This window comes from Periophthalmus magnuspinnatus, chromosome 10, assembly GCF_009829125.3.
Source record: "Periophthalmus magnuspinnatus isolate fPerMag1 chromosome 10, fPerMag1.2.pri, whole genome shotgun sequence".
NCBI classification, from domain to species: domain Eukaryota; kingdom Metazoa; phylum Chordata; class Actinopteri; order Gobiiformes; family Gobiidae; genus Periophthalmus; species Periophthalmus magnuspinnatus.
In genome coordinates this window covers 17,013,757-17,034,581 of record NC_047135.1, presented here as the reverse complement: position 1 = coordinate 17,034,581, position 20,825 = coordinate 17,013,757, and the positions used below count along the sequence as shown (strand labels likewise).

General features: G+C 40.9%; 1 protein-coding gene and 3 non-coding genes across 4 annotated transcripts in view; all 4 read left to right on the top strand.

Annotated features, from left to right (window-relative positions):
- The window catches only part of polr1a (RNA polymerase I subunit A), a 55,279-nt gene that overhangs the window by 8,768 nt on the left and 25,686 nt on the right, over positions 1–20,825 (top strand). Inside the window, exons 7-26 of the mRNA XM_055224751.1 lie at positions 155–237; positions 325–405; positions 819–924; positions 1,010–1,151; positions 1,977–1,997; positions 2,052–2,228; positions 2,921–3,043; positions 4,982–5,209; positions 6,829–6,936; positions 7,010–7,156; positions 8,028–8,219; positions 8,733–8,882; positions 9,697–9,880; positions 10,466–10,548; positions 10,991–11,149; positions 12,062–12,160; positions 13,248–13,400; positions 13,568–13,650; positions 14,041–14,206; positions 16,077–16,200. Coding sequence (XP_055080726.1) covers positions 155–237; positions 325–405; positions 819–924; positions 1,010–1,151; positions 1,977–1,997; positions 2,052–2,228; positions 2,921–3,043; positions 4,982–5,209; positions 6,829–6,936; positions 7,010–7,156; positions 8,028–8,219; positions 8,733–8,882; positions 9,697–9,880; positions 10,466–10,548; positions 10,991–11,149; positions 12,062–12,160; positions 13,248–13,400; positions 13,568–13,650; positions 14,041–14,206; positions 16,077–16,200 — 2,609 coding nt within the window. The remainder of the gene's footprint in view (positions 1–154; positions 238–324; positions 406–818; positions 925–1,009; positions 1,152–1,976; positions 1,998–2,051; positions 2,229–2,920; positions 3,044–4,981; positions 5,210–6,828; positions 6,937–7,009; positions 7,157–8,027; positions 8,220–8,732; positions 8,883–9,696; positions 9,881–10,465; positions 10,549–10,990; positions 11,150–12,061; positions 12,161–13,247; positions 13,401–13,567; positions 13,651–14,040; positions 14,207–16,076; positions 16,201–20,825) is intronic.
- LOC117378179 (small nucleolar RNA SNORA5) lies at positions 12,220–12,353 on the top strand. The gene has a single exon (XR_004541985.1). It is a non-coding gene; the product is annotated as a small nucleolar RNA SNORA5 (small nucleolar RNA).
- LOC117378181 (small nucleolar RNA SNORA5) lies at positions 13,724–13,853 on the top strand. The gene has a single exon (XR_004541987.1). It is a non-coding gene; the product is annotated as a small nucleolar RNA SNORA5 (small nucleolar RNA).
- Positions 15,726–15,855, top strand: LOC117378180 (small nucleolar RNA SNORA5). The gene has a single exon (XR_004541986.1). It is a non-coding gene; the product is annotated as a small nucleolar RNA SNORA5 (small nucleolar RNA).

The window sequence follows — 20,825 nt, the reverse complement described above, 5'->3', positions numbered from 1 at the left end:
ACTTGAATGTTAAGTTTGTTTTATGATTAAATAATGTTTTGCTCAGAGAGACCTGAGAGGGAGAAATAATGTACACATTTTATTTTTCCTGAAGCAGTAAATATAGTAAAAAGAACTAATCTGAAAAACTCAAGTTTTTATTTATTTTTTAAAGGAGAGCGAAATTTTCAGTGCGTCGTGAACACAACAGTAAACTCATCATCAACATGTCTTCAGCGCAGACTCTGGACAGGACCGGTAAACTACAGATTTCATAAAACTATTAAGTGAAATCTTAAATTTAAAAAAGCTATGATGTTTTTAAATGATTATTTTTGTTTACAGATGATATCATGGCTGGACGGAGGTCTTACTTGACGACGAGTACAGCCCGGGAACATGTCATTAAACTGTGGGAGAAAGAAGGTACTCATCCATGTTTATTTTCTGTATTGTTTATATTATTTTAATAAATCATAAATACATCATTTTAAATAACATTTCAGTATTCTTGAATTTGTCTGCATGACTGACCTTTTTTTTCTTGTGATGATGATTAGAATTTGCATTGATTAGATTTCCCTCCTGCACGTAAACACACACCAAAATTAAATCTAATTATTGTGTTATCTGATTATGGAGTGAATGCGTAATGCAATGTAAAGCGTCTTTGAGTGTCCAAAAAGTGCTATATAAGTCAGATGTTTTAATTATGATTATTATTATTATTATTATTGATAACACATTTTTATTGGCCATGTAATTGTACCCACTGTTGAGGCTGTTAAACTAAGAAAAAGTAATCTAATTAAATGTACAATTTTAATTTCTTTGTGCAGGTTTTTTCTTGAAGCACCTGTTTTCTGGGATGGACTTTGACCCTAAAGAAAATGGCTTTAACCCAGATATGTTCTTCCTGGAACTGCTCCTCGTCCCACCCTGCAGGTATAACTTTGTGTTATTATTCTGTATAAAAACATGCTACAGTCTTTAATAATACATAATGATAAAAATGTTCCTGTTTGTTTAGATACCGTCCCATTAACCGAATGGGGGATCAAATGTTCACAAACGGACAGACTGTGAACATGCAGGCGGTGATGAAGGACTGTGAAAGCATCAGAAAACTACTGGCTCTGATCGCCGGGAAGAAAATTGAAATTGAAGAAGTGGTAAGAATAAATTTAAACATCAATCAGAAATAGAGCGTATAGAGATCTGAATGATAAAGGGCAAGCTACAGATCTGACCTGTGGAGATGTGACTCATTGAAACAATCAATTTTTTTTCCCCAAGATATTTTTAGCAATACAACACTTGTAAGTTAATTAATGCGAAGTAAATAAGTTTAATACCATAATGTGGAACAGAAAAGGCAAAGTAATGACCTACGGAGATGCATATAAACGTAGCCAATGTTTTACTGCTCAATAATTAAAAGTTCTATGTTTCACCTGCTTGTCTCCGTGGAGACAATTTGCATTGGAATGCACAGTATGGCGTTAAACTTATCTGCCTTGCATTTATTCAGTTAGCAAAAGAACACCATAAACATTTCATAGTACACTTCTGAATTTTGATTTGAAAATATTATTTTTTATAACTGAGGACAAAGTTTAAGATTTTTTATTAAATGTTCAACATCTTGTTTAACCCAATATAATAGTTCAATATATGTCTGTGTTAAATAATTGAAAATAAAGAAAAATCTATAAAGGTGCAGTATAGTAGTTATTTGTTTATAAATGATTTGATCAAAGACACCTTGAAAAACACTCTTATTGTGAGTGGGCTTGCCTTTCACAAATATGGCCTGTAACCTGGCCTGGTGGCATCATCTGCTTGTCGCAATGGAGATAACTATATTTAATGCCATTCAGTTGAACAACTCAAAAAGGCAGCCACATCTCCATGGAGAAAAGCAGGTGGCAGAACCTCAACTACAAAAGTTGCACAGTTGCACCTTTAAAATCATCCCTGTTTTGTCTTCTCTCCAGGGCCGAGAGCAGCCGGAACAGGTGGAACAGGTGGAACAGGTGGAACAGGTGGAACAGGTGGAACAGATGGAGCAGGTGGAGCAGGTGGAGCAGATGGAGGCTGCAGACCAGTCCTTTCTTATGGCTCTCCCGGGTCAAACTCTCACGGATAAACTGTACAACATGTGGATCCGACTGCAGAGCCATGTCAACATCGTGTTTGACAGTGATATGGACAAACTCATGACTGAGAAGTACCCAGGGATCAAACAGGTACTGAGCCAGGTACTGAGCCAGGTACTGAGCCAGGTACTGAGCCAGGTACTGAGCCAGGTACTGAGCCAGGTACTGAGCCAGGTACTGAGCCAGGTACTGAGCCAGGGACTGAGCCAGGGACTGAGCCAGGGACTGAGCCAGGGACTGAGCCAGGGACTGAGCCAGGGACTGAGCCAGGGACTGAGCCAGGGACTGAGCCAGGGACTGAGCCAGGGACTGAGCCAGGGACTGAGCCAGGTACTGAGCCAGGTACTGAGCCAGGGACTGAGCCAGGGACTGAGCCAGGTACTGAGCCAGGTACTGAGCCAGGTACTGAGCCAGGGACTGAGCCAGGGACTGAGCCAGGGACTGAGCCAGGGACTGAGCCAGGGACTGAGCCAGGTACTGAGCCAGGTACTGAGCCAGGTACTGAGCCAGGTACTGAGCCAGGTACTGAGCCAGGTACTGAGCCAGGTACTGAGCCAGGTACTGAGCCAGGTACTGAGCCAGGGACTGAGCCAGGGACTGAGCCAGGGACTGAGCCAGGGACTGAGCCAGGGACTGAGCCAGGGACTGAGCCAGGGACTCTGTTGTCACTGAGGCAGTCGGTGGGATCGGAGTGAACCAGGGGTCTATATTAAGTTTAAACCAGGATTGTATTGCATGGACAGATTGCCAACTGAGACAACAACTCTGAACATTTTTCCCAGATCTTGGAGAAAAAGGAAGGTCTGTTCCGGAAGCACATGATGGGAAAACGTGTGGACTTTGCTGCTCGATCAGTCATCTGTCCTGACATGTACATCGGCACCAATGAGATCGGAATCCCTATGGTAAAATAACATTTTCAAAATTAATTATGGAAATTAGTAAATGGCAAATTCTGCACCATTTAAATATGTCTAAAGCAAATGACAATATCTCCATGGCGTTTTAGTCTTGCAGTTCTATTTCATTCCTTCTGACTGCAAGTGGAGATTCTTCAAGCACTGAATCTTTCGCATGCGCAGGTCGAGAATTACAACAAATTCATATGTGACCTTCCGGTGACCCACGTGAGGCTATATAAACATTTGACTCCGGAAGCACCCTTTTTTCTTCTCGCGCTTAGGTCGAGTGTGTTGTGGCTATTTGAGCTCACTCAAATGAAAGCTCTCCTTGAGTCCATGCAGACTTGGGATAGTGACCAGCAGGCTACTCAGCGGGATGCGATTTCTGTTTGTGAGGACGATGCCCTTTCTGTGGCAGTGTCAGATACGCACTTCCACTGACCTGCATAGTGGGAAACATTTGGACGTGTGTTCTGACATATCAGTGTTGAGCTCCAACAACTCCACTTGCTCTCAGGAAGGTGATGATGACCCAGCTGCTTCCTCTTTATGTGTGGCTTTTGCACATTTGCATTTGGATGCACCTCCTACGCAGCCCATGGTTTTTAATGCGTCTTTTAGATGGCAGGGCTCTGTGACTTCTTTTTTTGTTCCTCCCTCTACTGAGTATATTAAGGAACTACATGCCTGCTGGTCAGATATGAAAGCATTTTCTAAACCGATGTCTGATGGAAAGCCTCTTGCTTCCATGCAGGAGGCTAAGTTTAGTCTGAACCACCTGTGGCCTCTCTTATTGTGGCTCCAGATGAGGCTCTGAGACCCAGTACCAGGTATTCCCGACCTCAGTGCCATTCTACTGATGAATTGCTGTGCAAGGCTTATGACTCTGGGGCGCACATGGGTCATATAATTTCTTTTCCCACTTATTGTTGGTCTAGCAACTTTACTGGCAGATTCTAGTGTCGATGGGTCTACACAAGGCTTCGTCGACACGTCAAGCAAGGACGCTTAACATAAAAGCTGACCCAGGTGCGTCAGCAGGTTGCCACAATCTCCCTTGATGGAGACATATAAGAGGGGATTACCTGTGGTTGTGAGTGAACTTTATTGAGAGGCTGCTCTGGAGGCTCTGCAATGGATAGCCCAGCTCAGACCTCAGCTGGCAGGTCTTCACTGACGAGCTCCTCCTCTAAATGTTCCTTGTCCTTTTGCTACACACCAGCAAACCTACACCGTGCCACCAAGCCCATTAGTGGCTCCAGGGCGACCCGTTACAAGGTTGGCCCCTGCCATAGTGATTGACTCAAGACTTCACACGTGCCTCAGTTGTCACAGTCAGGTCACCAGCCCTCCAGGGCTTCTATTATTTAAATATTTATTATTCAATGTACTTTCTTGTCCAGAAGAAAACCAGCGACCTACATCTTGTTTTAGACCAGCAGGTTCTGTGTTTTTGAAGGTCATGCCATTCTATATGCTGTGCACCTCAGAGGTGCTTCATGCAATTTCCCCAGGCAAATGGTTCACGACCATTGATTTCATGTGCCAATCGCACACAATCACTGGAAGTTCCTTCGCTTTGCTTTTCAAGGGAGACATTTTCAGTTCAGAAGTTCAGTTCTGTATAAAAGCTGCTAACCTTGTTGTTTAGACCTCTACGAACATGTTCTGAAAAGCATAGGATTTTTATTAAATTAATGTATTAGTTTAGCAATTAAAATTTGATTCTAAATTTTAATGCTCCTTTACATGTTCAAAATCTGATAAATGCTTAAAATGTATCAAATTAATCTCAAATCACAATTGCAAATCTGGTTGAACATTCACCAAATGATATTATAAATCCAATTGCAATGGCAGATAAATAATTTAATTTAGCTCTAAAATGAATGTATTGAAATACTACTTATTTTAAAGCCTTACTCAATGTTTCTATTGTAGGTTTTTGCCACAAAGCTGACCTACCCTCAGCCTGTGACTCCATGGAATGTTAAAGAGCTTCGTCAGGCAGTTTTAAATGGTCCAAATGTGCATCCGGGTGCCTCTATGGTCATCAATGAAGATGGAAGAAAAACTATATTATCTCCATCAAACATCAGCCAGAGGGAGGCAGTGGCCAAACAGCTCTTGACCCCATGTCCCGGGCCTCACAAAATGCCTATGAAGATTGTAAGTGGTTTATTCAGAGAGAGTGTGTGTGTGTGCACGTGCGTGTGCACAATGAGCAATTATGAACAGCCTTAGGCAAGACCCTTCGAGTTACTGCCTACCTCATACAGTGAGTGTGGATGAAACTTACGAGATGCTGGCTCATACATCACCTGGCCAAACAAGGTCTGTGTAAGGTGTTGGGGAACCAGAGCACCCTGATGAGAAATGAGCTACTGGAACAAGAGAGACATGGGCCAGATGTGAGAACAAGCAACTAGTAGCTCAGTGTTCCAACATCCGCAAATGGCAACTGCTGTCACAACTTGAAATTGATGAGGTACAACACAAATGCTATGGCAAGGGGGAGTCAGGATGGCAGGTCGGAGGGGAGTTAACAACTACTCCCCAACCAGACATTGGGTATGAAGCCCTGATATAAGTATTACATTGAGCAAGGCAGCGACTGACCTGAAAGATAAGATCATAGCCCAAATGAACACAAGGCAACCCCCCAGGCCAGTTAAGTGAAGTACCATCGGAAAGTCTCCTAGAAGATGTGAACGCATCGTTGAGAGCGATCTCTACCTCAACCATCACAGAAACCAATGAGCTCAACCTGTGCACTGCCTGGATTGATTACAAGAAAGTCTATGACTCAATGCCACACATGGATCACTGAATGGAGCTGTACAACATCAACAGGACTCAGAACCTCTCGATGAGATTGTGGAAAACCACCCTTGAGGCCAATGGCAAGCCACTTGCACAAGTGACCATCAAATGTGGCATATACCAAGGTCCCCACTGCTGCTCTGAACCTCCTCAGCCAAATCATCAACAACACTCACACTCACTTGTGTGCTGTTTTGTCTGGTGTGTGTTTAATGTCTGTAATCTTTACTATACTGACAGTGTGTGAAAACAAATTTCCCCTTGGGGACAATAAAGGTCTGTTTATTTATCTATATCGACTCAGGAATGGGGCCACCATCAGTCACATGGATGACATCAAGCTGTACGCTAAGAATGAGTGAGACATTGAATCACTGATCCACACCACGAGGATCTACAGCACAGACACTGGAATGTCATTTGGGCTTCAGAAGTTTAGCTGGATGGTGACAAAGAGAGGGAAGGTAGTCCACACAGAATGGGTCACACTCCCATTCACTGGAGTAGTAGCAGGATTCAAACAGAGCTTTGTTCTCGCATGTCCCCAATCTCTGTCTTGTTCCAGTAGCCCATTCCTCATTCAAACCCGGGTCCTGCATGTGAAACTCAGATGACTTACCAGTCGAGCTAACCAGTGAACGTGTGTATGTACAAATACAATTTTTACATTTGTTATATATTTGTATTAATCATTGTTGTAGCACTGTTAACTTCTATAAAGGTGTAAATCAGCCAAGTTAACCCTTTTGAGAACTTTTTTATTTTATACACGTGTGCAGAGCCTTATGGCAATTTTTTGTGGCACGAGATCCTGTCCCATGCCTACTGAGTAAGGTCCTTAATAAAATATGAAATATTATTGTCATAATTTACTTACATGATATATATAATTTATCATAATCTGAATGCCTGTTCACATAGAATGTGTTCATACTATACATTAAAGTATACTTTTCTCTGTGCAGGTGAATCGTCACATAAAGAACAGAGATGTGCTGTTATTGAACCGACAGCCCACACTCCACAGACCCTCCATACAAGCCCACTGTGCCCGCATCCTGCCTGGAGAGAAGGTCTGTCCTGCCTCTGTAAAGTTCACATGATAATATTTTTTGTCTAATCCTCACTGATTTGTCTTGTTTGCAGGTCTTGCGTCTGCACTATGCGAACTGTAAAGCCTATAACGCAGACTTTGATGGAGACGAGATGAATGCTCACTTTCCTCAGAGTGAACTCGGCCGAGCTGAAGCCTACACTCTGGTTAGCACCAACCAGCAGTACCTCGTTCCCAAGGTCTGTGCAATTTACACCTGTGTTAAACAATGTTATAGCACAATCAGTGAGAATTTCAATGGCTAACTGCCATGCGTTAATACGGCAAAATGCACAAGGAGTCAATAGATAATAGTTAAATAACATTCTATATCACTGCTCTGTGTGTATAGCCATGACATCACCATAGTAAAGGGTAAAGAAATGATCAACAGCTCTGAGTAGAATGTAGGGACGAGCTTTATTTAAAACACAGAAATAATTAATAATAAGTGAGACATTTATTGGCAGTGAACTGTTGAGCTGTGGTATAAGCACATTGAACAACTTGAAGCCGTGCGTTATGCAGTTTTAACATACTTTGTAGAGGAACCCCACTGCGCATCATGGTGTTCCACGACACTGCATCATGCATCATTTAGCGCTTATAAATCATTCATAAATCACTCATCTTCTGGACATATGAATGGGGATGGGTAATCCCAGTTTCATCACAGCATCAGTGCTAAGTCTCCAAGCTCCAGCACTACCGGTTCTCTTACCAGTTCCGAGAAGTCACGCAAATTGTCGCCCTGTCAAATATGAAAATTACATTTTTCTCCTTTCATAAGATACGTTCCATAGACGTAACCTCTCAGACTTGCATAACTTTATGTTCCAAACAGCAGAACCTGCCTCTTTATTTTGGCATTTCATCATAACAAGCAGCAGATTTATGTGTTTTTATTGTTGAAGGATGACAACTAAGTACACAGCAGTGGGTGGAGATAGGCAGTAGGGGGATGCAAAAATTGTCTGGGCAATCCCTCTTAAAGCTTGTATTACCTTGTATTACCTACTGCCTCTGCTGACCATGCACTGTATAGTAATGTACTCCTGCTCCTGTCCTCAGGATGGCAAGCCTCTGGCTGGCCTGATCCAGGACCACATGGTGTCTGGGACGCGGATGACTATTCGAGGCTGTTTCTTCAGCAGAGATCAGTACACAGAGCTGGTCTATGGAGGGCTCACTGATAAACAGGGGAGAGTGAAACTCTTACCACCAGCTATACTTAAACCACACCCCCTCTGGACTGGGAAACAGGTCAGCAATATGTTTCTGCTAATATATACTACATTCATGTACTAGGGTTCTCAAAATTCGATGCAAAAATAGTATTGATGCTAGATAGTTCTATGAACATGTATTGATACTGAAAAGAAAAAAATGTGTGAATGGGACAGATTGATCTTTCCTGAATAGTGTTGGAATGGTCTGGATCATCAGTAATCAGTATCAGTAGAAGACCATGTGATCATTTTAAATAAACTGTTAGTCTTAAACTAAACTTTTTGTTTTTTATTGTATTATCAAAATCAAGGTTGAGATTTTAGTATTTGACAACACTCTTGTGTACTGCCACATAACAACATCTGTATAATTCTATATGCTTCTTGTACAAGTAACATCAGTTTGCAAAAAAAGGCATCTCTTTTGGTGTGAATGTACAAGTTGTTGTAAACTGCATGTTTTTTCATGCAAGTACATTTCTCCACTGTGAAATGTATCCCTCTTGTCTTAAATTAAATTTAAGATATTTACTAAATTCTCCCATAGGTGGTGTCCACATTGCTCCTGAATGTCATCCCAAAAAATGCACTTCCTCTGAATCTGGTCGGAAAATCCAAGATCCCGAGTAAAGCCTGGATCCAGGACCCACCCAGGGCCTGTCCCGGATACAGACCAGAGACCATGTGCGAGTCACAGGTGGGTCCAGGGGACGCAGATGCTCACAACATCCAGGAGGTGCACAGAGGCTGGACTGGTTTTCAAATCTTCTACATTAGAGCATTATTCATTTAAAATTCTTTTTTTGTCAAGATTCTTCAGTCTAGTTTTCTAGACTAAAATCTCATGGTATTTTATTTGACTAAAATTCATTATACATTTATTCACTGAGAGACATTTTGATTCTAATTATGATAATTTTATGTCATTCCTTTATGGGATATGTACAGACAGGCTCTGGGATTGAATAAAAGTGAGTTAGGTCTAGGGGAGTGCACCTATGTTCCCACAACTCTATGTTCCCACGGCTCTATGTTCCCACGGCTCTATGTTCCCACGGCTCTATGTTCCCACGGCTCTATGTTCTCACGGCTCTATGTTCTCACGGCTCTATGTTCTCACGGCTCTATGTTCTCACGGCTCTATGTTCTCACGGCTCTATATTCTCACGGCTCTATGTTCTCATATTTAAAATATATTTTTGAAAGTAAATCCAATCTACAACAGAACAAATGTGATAACATGGAGCCAGGGGAATATTGAACCCTTCTCTATTTGTCTCTCTCATTCATTTGTATTTATTTATTTTTTTATTAGCAAACCAAAGTAACAATTCTTTTCAATTAAATACAACTTCATAGATATGGTAATTATGTTTAGGAGCTGGGTCACGATTTATTTATTTTTAATTACTTTTATCCAGTAAAAAAATATGTTGACAAAATATTTTCCTCAACAATATATTGATCTCTTGATCAGCAGAAGATTTGTGAGTATGAATGATGTATTGTAGGTGGTGATACGTGAGGGCGAGTTGCTGGTTGGAGTCCTGGATAAGGCACACTATGGCTCTTCTGCCTATGGTCTGGTGCACTGCTGTTATGAGCTCTATGGAGGAAAGACTAGTGGAAAACTGCTCAGCTGTTTGGCCCGACTCTTCACCGCATATCTACAGCTCTACAGAGGATTCACTCTGGGTATTTTACATTGTTTCCTGTTAGCTTCAAGTTGATAATTGCCATATAGCCATTATATCATGTTGCATCTACTATAGCATGCCCTTCATTTTTGTAGACTAATTTACTAATGTAGCCTAGTTTTCATGTACACAATTTTCAATTTTTGCTGACTAAAACGAAACAAAACAAATGTTTAAGTGGAACTAAACACCAAATCAGCTATTTTCTGCAACTAAAACCGTGTCGATGGTCTTTTTAGTAGCATTATCTACTAAATATTGTTCCTAGTCCATTCTTTTCTGTTAGTGCAGCTCATTTAGCCTGGCTGTGGGTGAAATTAAGTAGTTTAGTCCCACCAAGTCTAATAATATACAATGATGTGCTACAAAGTTCCTCTGGTCTGTAAAAATGTATACAAAAATTCTTCATTCCAAATGCCATTGTCTTGCTGAACTCCAACACATGAGCTCAGGACATATAGCTGGTGAAATACTATAGCCTTAAGCTTATGATTTTTTTTATCCATATTCAGTCAAATAATTTCATGCTAATTCAGTCAATATCTTTCCATCACTTACTACTATAATCTTTTTTCCTGTTTAGGTGTGGAGGACATTTTGGTGAAGCCAGGAGCCAACAAACAACGGAAAAAGATCATTAAACAGTCTCTCAAGATTGGGACCAAAGTATATTTTTTCCATTGTTACGAATACTTGCAGCCTGTATGCATAAACGTAGCTTTGACAAATCGAGTGCTCTGTCCTCAGTCAGTGCCACTGGCCAAAATGGCTGCCACAGTTCATGGGCCTCATTGGTATATACATGACCTCTGGGGATTTACACGTACTACGCACATTTAACTGGTTTACTTGGATGTGCGTAGTACATGACCTCTGGGGATTTACATGTACTACGCACATTTAACTGGTTTACTTGGATGTGCGTAGTACATGACCTCTGGGGATATACATGTACTACGCACATTTAACTGGTTTACTTAGATGTGCGTAGTACATGACCTCTGGGGATATATATGATATGATTTTCCTATTGGATCAATAATAAATTGAAGATGTTATTTTAGTAAATACTAAGTCATGAATACATATCCCCCCTCTCTTTCCCCAGGCTCTCCAGGCAGCGTTTAACCTCCCCTCTGATGTGGAGCTGGCGGAGGCTCAGAGCAAGTGGCAGGATGCTCACCTGAACCCCGACCAGAGAGACTTCAGTTTGGCCGATCACAAGTTTAAAGAGGTGGCCAACCAGGTCAACAATGACATCAACAAGGTAAAAACGCATTTTAACATGCTATTTGGTATTAATATTGATACTGTGACTATAAAATATGCAAAAAATGCAAGAACATGTAGTTTTCCTATGCATATTTATGCTCTCTGGGCAACAGTGATTGAAATAAAAGAAACATTTTACCAACTGATGCGCTAATAAATGCTGCAATACAGATTGGTTGAATGATTGACAATGTGAATGCAGAAAAGATAAGAATGAGTCTGTGATAACAGAAAGGTGTCTGGTTCGTAATTGGTCTTATAAAAAGTGCCCCGAAATATAGTCTGTATTTTGTGGACTATAAATCATTCCAGATTAAGTCGCACCAGCAAAAAAAATGCATAATAATGAAGAAAAAAAAACATGTATACGTCGCACTGGACTATAAGTCACATTTTTTGGGGAAATTTATTTTACAAAATCTGAGACCAAGAACAGACATTTTATCTTTAAAGGCAAGTTATAATACTAACAACAATAAAATAGAGAACATCAGGCTCAATATCAGTAAAGCACGTTAATGTAACACATTTATATTTATTCAGCTACAGGAAGCACAGACAACAAACTGAACACGTGTCTGGTTTGTTAACGTAAGATATTAACAGTTCATCAGATAAATAAAGCATAAAAAACAAGTACAACAAACAAACAAGTTACTCTTGATCTCAGTCCAAATCACTAAATCCATCGAATTCTACATCCTCAGTGTCACTTCTGAACAATTCCGCCTGCTCTGGAAAAAGATGAAGTGTTGCTTCCTCCTCTGCATGGCTGTCATCAGACTCGGAATAAGATTTTCTTTTCCCCCAGACAAACTATGAAAAAAAGTGTGACTTACAGTCCGGAACACATCTGATTATACAGTTTCACTCTACATTATGTTCTAATCCTCTTTCCTGTCCTTAGGTCTGTATGCCCATCGGACTGCACAGGTCTTTCCCCGACAACAACCTGCAGCTCATGGTCCAGTCTGGAGCCAAAGGGTCCACAGTCAACACTATGCAGGTAACTCATGTTTAATGTACATTTCTATTCTATATTTCTATTTATTTAATGGTAATTCATGCAGCCTTGTCAAATTCAGTGCTCTGTCTTCAGTCTGTGGCACTGGCCAAAAGGCTGCCACAGTAAAGTGTAGTTCATGGGCCTCATTGGTTTAAACCTGATCTATGTGGATAAATATGTACTACACACAATCTGTACTGTAGTGTATGCAGCCATGTTAGTAATAATGTAATTTTTATTAAAGCCGCAGTATTTAACTTTTAACCCAAAAGTAGACTAAAATAATAGAATGTTTTTTGTTTTTTTTTGGTTGTGTTTATTGCACTGAAAAACTTACAAAAACATCCTCACTGTGAGCAGGCTTGCATCTCCACAAACCTGACTCTTACTTGGCCTGGAGGAAAGATGCTTGTTTCCATGGAAATGTTATTCCTGTGTCTGTAATACTCTGTTGTATGGTATAAAACATCTAATCCATGGAGAATATTCCAGTGTGGTTTTAACAATCCATTTCCAAGAACTGCAGTTTACATGCCACCTCAGAATGTTACATACTTACACACCTTTAATGCCATGATGTCATATTTTGAGACTTTGTGAGGCTTTTTTGCAGTGTGGCAAACATGAACTGATGCTAAAAAATACTTGATTTGATATTAAGTCTTTCAGGGGTTGATAGTATCAATACTAACAGGAAACTGCCTCAGATTAAGTACAGCTCATCATCTGTTAGCATTTTAATGCTAACAGATGCTAACAGCTAACGTGCTAATATGTTAATATGGCTAAAAGGGGCTCATTATGGGCTTGAATGACTGCGGTAAGTAGGACTCAGGCACAGTGCACACTTAGCGTAGCACAATAGACCTACAAACAGAAACTGTAAACAATAGGTATTTGGAGTTTCAGTGTAGCTAGCTTCTCCCTTCAGATAGATATAAGACGGTGTCCAGCAGTAATCTGACCAGAACTGAAGAAGCGGCTTGGATGAGCAACGAAACGTCTTCACTCCTACAACGTTTTGTCCAGTTGACAGATTTAATATTTTTATTTTGCTTTACAGCTCATCTTGTCATTCTTGTTGTAGATCTCCTGTCTGTTGGGTCAGATTGAGTTGGAGGGGCGACGGCCTCCCCTGATGCCTTCTGGGAAATCTCTACCATGTTTTCAGCCGTACGACTCCTCACCCGAAGCCGGAGGGTTTGTGTCGGGAAGATTCCTCACGGGCATCAAACCACAGGTCAGGTCTAGTTTTTTAAATGAAAAGTTGTTATAAATTATACACATTTATAGAAATTACCTTAAAATTATGTGGTACAAGCTTATTTAACAACTATCAGAACATTTAGGCGATAGCATTTACTATAGATCACACAAAATAAGGCAATCATTTATTTTCTATTGAAGGAATTCTTCTTCCATTGTATGGCTGGGAGAGAGGGGCTGGTTGACACTGCTGTAAAAACCTCCAGATCTGGATATTTACAAAGGTAACACTTTTCTACTGTTTATATTTTATAGATGTTCCAATAACTCAGAACTTAAAATTGTATTCAAATATTGTGCAGCCTTGTCAAATCGAGTGCTCTGTTTTTAGTCGGTGCCACTGGCCGAAATGGCTGCCACAGTTAAATGTAGTTCATTGATTTAAACATGATCTCTGGGTTAAATATGTGCTACACAATTGACAAAAATTAAAAGCAGGGTTTTATTTCAAGAGACCACTCAGTTTGGTTGAGCTTTTAAATATTTTTTTAATTATACAATATTTTTTAAAATCCAAAATGGTTAAAACATAACATTTAATGTTATTGACATTAACCCTATATCAAATTCCTTTCCTTTCTTTTGCTCTCCATCTCTCCCTCTCTTGCATACAGATGTGTGATCAAACATCTGGAAGGGCTGGTGGTGCAGTATGACCTCACAGTGAGAGACAGCGATGGATCTGTGGTTCAGTTCCTTTATGGAGAAGACGGCCTCGACATCCCAAAGACACAGTTCCTTCAGCCCAGACAGTTCCCATTTGTCGAGGAGAACTACGAGGTACGAGAAGAAACTAAACCCGGTCTAAACCGGGACTAAACCAGGACTAAACCAAGCACATGACACTATAATAGATTTAAACAAAGCCTACTTGTGAACCAGGACTGTACCAGATTTGAACCAGGACTGAAATGGTATATGGTCCAAACCCATAGACTGTATACTTTAATGGACATGGCTAACATGCTAATTGCCCCATTCCAAATAAGAAGTGAGCATGGGCGCGCTTCCAGCTCCATCAACTCTGGCTCCAATTCACCTGACACTGAAACATTGTCACCTCTCTCTCTGTAACTGCTGCGCTGAACCTCGTCATTTTGTTCTTAAATGTTGGTGTCATCTCGCTCTATGTGATCCTGGTGTTTTTATTTCCCTATTTTGTTCGCCCGCTCCCTGCTAAGCCTGCAGTGCAGGCGGGGAGGGCATTACCTTCAATATCCTGGCTCCAGATTGGGTCTTTGTTTGAAATGATACCCGTGTTGGAATTCCAAATATGGAACTCTGCTCCAAATTTGCCCTTATAACTGCTATCCTCGATTTGGCTGGAGCTGAACGCTGTGGGTGACCTCACACTCAGTCAGTCCTTTTTACAGTCTATGCCCAAACCACATCTACAGCAAAACCAAACCAAAAATTGTATGCTCATAGTTAAAGGTGCACTATGTAGCTTTTTTGGTGAAGAGTTCGTCACCCACTTGACTCTATAGAGATACTGCTGTGTCGTAAGGATTATTTTATTTTTTATTTTTATTTATTTATTTATTTGAAGGACAATGTGCAGATACATTAAAAAGATGGCTGCACCATGCTAATTTCCATCTGTAGTCCTTGGTGTCACAAACATTAAAAACAATTCACATATAAAAAGTGCAAAAGACAATGTACAAGTGTGCAAAATTTTCAATACATAGTGCAAACTACAAGTTATTAAAATGCAACAAATATCAGAATAAATACAGTGTAGTCACTATCAGATGATACCCACGAGGGTAGCATATGATAGCTCTGTACCTTATTGGTAGTATTCCATATGGCATTATGGTACTTTTATTGTTAAAATATACCTTGAAAAAAATTGCTGAGCGTGATGGACTCTCCAGAGAACTGATCTGTAACTTGTCTTGGTTGTCTCCATGGAGCATAAATTTAATTCCAAACTGTGGAACATTCTCACTAGACAAAGCTCTAACCTCTCCATGGTGACATTGCAGACCCTCCATAAGAAAAGTAGCAAGTGTACCTTTAATACAGTATATTGAAATTATACTTAAAATGAGGCAATTAGATCATGAATTTACAAGATTGAGCCAACTATACTCAATTTTAATTTAAAAAAAGACGTATTATGCTTGAGTTTTCTATATACATCTAATCTAAGACACCTGTTTATCATCATGTTTAATTTGGACATTTTAAACCACAATATTTATATACAAGGACTTATGAACTCTGAAAAGTCGATTTTGCTGAATTTGTCTGCTTTAAATTGATTATGTAATGTTTGTAGTATTGTAAATTGTGCAGTCTTATCGATTTCAGTGTCCTGTCTTCAGTCGGTGCCACTGGCCAAAATGGCTGCCACAATGATAGTGTCATAGGCCTCATTGGTTTAAACATGATCTCTGAGGATAAATATGTACTACACACTTTATATTATTTTAATCCCTGGTTTAGTCATAATTTATCTTGGTCCCTGATTTTAATCAATGTGTGTCACCTGTTACTATGGATCATGCCTGGATGATTGAAGGATTACACAAACAACTCATTATATCCTATTATAAATAGGGCAAATGTTTTCTGCTGTGTTTTAATATTGTGTGAAAAGATTACCATTGAATAAATGAAATTATGTTAACTTTTTTTATAGGTCATAAGAAAATCCCAAGGTCTGGATGAAGTCCTATCTCGATTGGATCCTGAAGCTGCCAGACAACACTTTGCAGCAATTCAGCAATGGAAAAACAAGCAAGAAACTGTCAATCCTAGACAAGGTGAACACAATTACAATCATATGACAAATATGTATATGTATTTATGTATTATTAGGGCTGCGCAATTAATTTAATCAAAATCACAATTTTGAGTTAGTGCATTTATCACATTTCAGATGCTATAGTTATTTACATGGTAGAATGTCCTTCTGTCCTCTTTTTATTGATTGTACCTGTAGTTTAGACCTCTACAAACATTCTGAAATTAGTTTACTAGTTTACCAAAATGCCCAAAATCATGCTACCCTATTATCATATGTATTTTCTTAACATAAATACTACCGTTTTATTTATTTTTCAAATTATATTTTAATATTCCTGTATTACGGTGTTTTTTGACAATGGCACAATGATCTTAAAGGGGCGCTATGTAAATTTCTAGAGACAGGCAAGGAGACAGAACCAGTATTTTTGGCAGTAAGTATACCTGTTATTGGATAAATGGAAGATGTGTAGTTTTATTTTTTTTAATTCATAAAATATAAAAATACATTAACTGTGTCATAGTTAAACATACAAGAAATTAATGAAAGGACCATAAAGAATGCTATCCTACCAATGGCTTGAGAGAGCTGGTCTGAAGGACAGCACAGAGGCTCATCCTGGCTGCATCCTTGAGCACCAGAGCAATAGAGGCCCAGATCTACCACACCAGAGGCCACACAAAGAGGCCCGAGACAATCCAGCACATAACTACAGGGTGTAAGATTCTGCAGTGAAAGCAAACATGGAGTGGCATAACCAAGTGGCAGGCATTGTGCACAGAGACATCTGTGCAGACTACGGACTGGAAACCCCAAGATCAAGGTGGGAAACACCTCCAAAGGTAGAGGAGAATGACCGAGCCAAGATCCTGTGGAACTTCCATATACAGAATGATGGCGAACCAACCGGACATTGTGATGGTGGATACACAACAGAGCAAAGCCGTTGTGGTGGACATTGCAGTACCAAGTGATGGGAACATCAGGAAAAAGGAACATGAAAAACTGGAGGAATACCAGGGGCTCAAAGAAGAGCTGAAGAAGGCCTGGAAGGTGAAGGCATCAGTGGTGACCGTCGTCATCGGAGCACTCGGGGCACTGATAACGGCCCCTGGGGGGCGCTCTCTAGCTGTAAACGTAAAAGTGAGACAGACGTGGGGAAAGATTCTGCTCTGAAGAATTCATTAGTTTTGATTTTGAACGATCATTTTGCGCATCATGAAATGGATATGATGCAGTTTTTAAGATAAAGAAGGAAATAGAGCAGGGGTCGGCAACCTGTAACACGCAAAGAGCCATTTGGACCCACTTTCCACGTAAAATAAAACACTGGGAGCCGCAAATACTTTTTGACATCTAAAATGAAGATAACACTGTGTATAATAATAATAATAATAATGTAACGGAATAATGTAGGTTTTATTTTCACGGACAAGCCTTCTACACGTGGCAGATAAATATGGCAAAAATAACTCAAGTGTATAAAAAAATACAACTCACCAAACCGCTGCATCAGTGTGAGCCCTGCGCTGATTATGTGATTATGTCTACTCTGCTCCGCAGTTTCTTTAAAAAAAAACAAACTCTAAAGGCGTATCGTTTAATCCCAGGTGCTTATTCTCCATGTGCCAAAGCAGTTGTGAAGGTTTCATTGCCTCATTTGCTTTTCCCGTATATTACGCAGAGTGGACTCTGCGCGTGAGTCACCTGTAGCGACAAACCCAGATTTTAAGTAGGTATTGTCTGTTAAATTTATCTTTCTTTTTCTTGGAGATCGTAGTCTCCTCTTCTGGCTCCTCAGTTGTCCTTTTCCCCTTTGTTAAAAGCTCTCCAAAGACTTTTGTTTTGGCTAATTTTCACTCGCTTGTGGCTCTACTTTTGTGCGTCGTGTCTGATGTGTTATACGTGATACGTCATCGCGGAGACAAGAGCAGATAATATACTTGCTACTACATCAAATAGATTTCTGTGGCGATTTCCAGCAGGATTTTCATGATATATCTACGGACGAGCTTATTAGTGTGTCATTAGGGACGGGCGAAAGTTGCTCCTGACCCCTGTGCGCACAGCGTCTGAAAATCAGGGCTCTTTACGCAGGACTGTGAGCTGTGTGTCAGTGTCTGTGTCTGTGAGACGTGAGACGTGAGCGGTGTTTGTTTTGAACATTGTTCCGCGAGTGTGACGCTTATTTTAAGCAACGAAAAATAAGAAAATATAATTTTATTTTAAGATCATAATAATCTTCCAATTTAAACTACAATAAAAAAGAGCTAACAGAAATAAAATACACTTCAATTAAATACTTAAAATGTATTTTCCCAAGCCACGCAGAGCCGCAGTATAAGGCTGAAAGAGGCGCATGCGGCTCCGGTGCCGCGGGTTGCCGACCCCTGACATAGAGCCACTGCACGTAAGCTCGACATCAATGAATCCAACTTGGTCAATGTAAAAAGACGACAAAAGTTTTCAGAGGAAATAAAAGCAGATTTTCCGTGTTGGTGCAGCTTTATTTTCTAAACCTGCAGATGTGTTCATCCTGTGTTGATGTCGTGTTGGTGCCAATTTTCAGGCACAGTTTAAAAAAAAGGCGTGTCCGTGCACCGTCTTTCTGTGTAAATATCTCATGTTACGATATGAAAACCTGCGGCTTATATTCAGGTGCGGCTTATATATGGACAAAATAGATTTTCTTTTCAAATTTAGCTGGTGCGGCTTATATTGAGGTGCACTCTGTAGTCCGAAATTTACGGTGTATATATATATATCTTAAATGTCATTACTGTTCTTGATTCTTTGATTTGTTTAAGACTATTCCATAATGAACTCCTTTTACTGCAGTGCTTGGTTGTTGGGTCTGGGTTTTTTGAACATGTCTGTAAAGATAGATTAGTTTATACCTTGCTTCGAAACATTCAAGGCAAAGCAGCCACAGTTTAATCAGACAAACCAAATCCTCCTCCAAAACTTCCACATTGTACCTTTAAACCTTCTTCATTATGAGTAGGTGGTTAGGATGTTGTGGGGGCATTTTAAGACTTGCTACTATCTATCTATCTATCTAAGGCTCCAGCAAAGGGGAGGGGGGCATCCCATCCCCACGCGTTGAGCCGATCAGGTGAACCAGTTTTTTCCAACGCTGCCGGTCTAGGGCCAGCTGCTCTGCGTCCTCTATGGTGACTCCAAGTTGTTGGAGGTCGCCCGCAATGACGTCAAGCCATCGGGAGCGGGGCTTGCCTCGTGGTCGTTTCCAGCCTGCCGCCTTTGAGTCAAACTGGAGGATGGCTCTCGTGGGATGGTCAGCAGGAAGGTGGAGGACATGGCCAAACCAGCGGGTGCGGCGTTGCGCAGCCAGGCAGGATGCTCTGGGCTGGAGCGTGCGAGCTCTGAGCCCCTGGTTGGAAACTCGCTGGGGCCACCTGATATTTTCGATGGTGCGGAGAGCTCTGCTATCAAAGCCATCTACTTTGGCAGCCAGAGTCTTGTTCAGGGGCCATGTGTCCGAACCATACGGAAAGTACGGCGGAATTATATATCCAGAGCTTTGTTGTGCGTGAAATGGTGGAGTGTCGCCAGAGTGGCTTCCAGAGGGACCGCAGGGCTGATGCTGCCAGGGCTCTTCTGCGGTTAATCTCTGGATTTAGGTCCCCGTTGTCCGTCACTATGGACCCCAGGTACACAAAGCACTTCACAGGCTCTACAATGTCATTGCCAAGCTGCAGGGGGGGTGGATCTGGCCCATCACCGACATGTATAAATTTGGTCTTAGCCCAGCTCACTTGGAGACCAAGCTTCCCTGCCTCTTCACTGTATATGCCCAGAGCGTGTCTCAGCTGGCTGTAGGATGTGCTGAGCAGAATGGTGTCGTCGGCGTACTCCAGGTCGGTCAGATGGTAGTCGCCAAAGGATACTCCGGGGACTCGCTCACAGACCTTGAGCATCAGGTGGTCAATGATGCAGTTGAAGAGGTCGGGAGCAGCCACGCAGCCCTGACGGACGCCACTGGAGATGGAAAACCAGTCAGAGTCTCTGTCGTTAATGCGGACACAGGTCTGTGCATTGCTATAAAGCAACTTGAGTAGGGCGATGATCTTGGGTGGTGCTCCAAGGGCCTGTAGGATACTCCACAGTGAAGCATGGCAGACAGTGTCGAAGGCAGCCTTCAGGTCTATGACCCCGATGTAGAGGTGTCGGTCTTTACGGAATTCATAGGTCTTCTCTACTCGCTACTGTACATTGTAAATTACATATTTGAGCTTCAGGAACATCTGGTCTCCTGAACCTGTCTGGACATATCTCCCATCTCCTCATAGTAATTTCCCTTTTCTTTAGTTTCTCCCCATCTCACTCTATACCTTATACGTATATTTTTATTCATTGTATTGCACAGCTCTGCTTTTGTCTCATGAACAGTTTATAATATTTGCACAAAACTGGACACTTTATAACACCGGTCACTTTAAGTCATGTTTGCACTGTTGTTCTGATGCTGCTGTTGTATATATTTTCTACCTTTTAAGTATTTTATTTGATTTTTTAAGCATATCTTTTTTAACTTCCTGCATGCCCTTATTTGTATTTGTATTTATTCAGTGTGTTTTATGTTGTACTTTATCACCGAAGTACGTTCCTAGTTTGTGAACT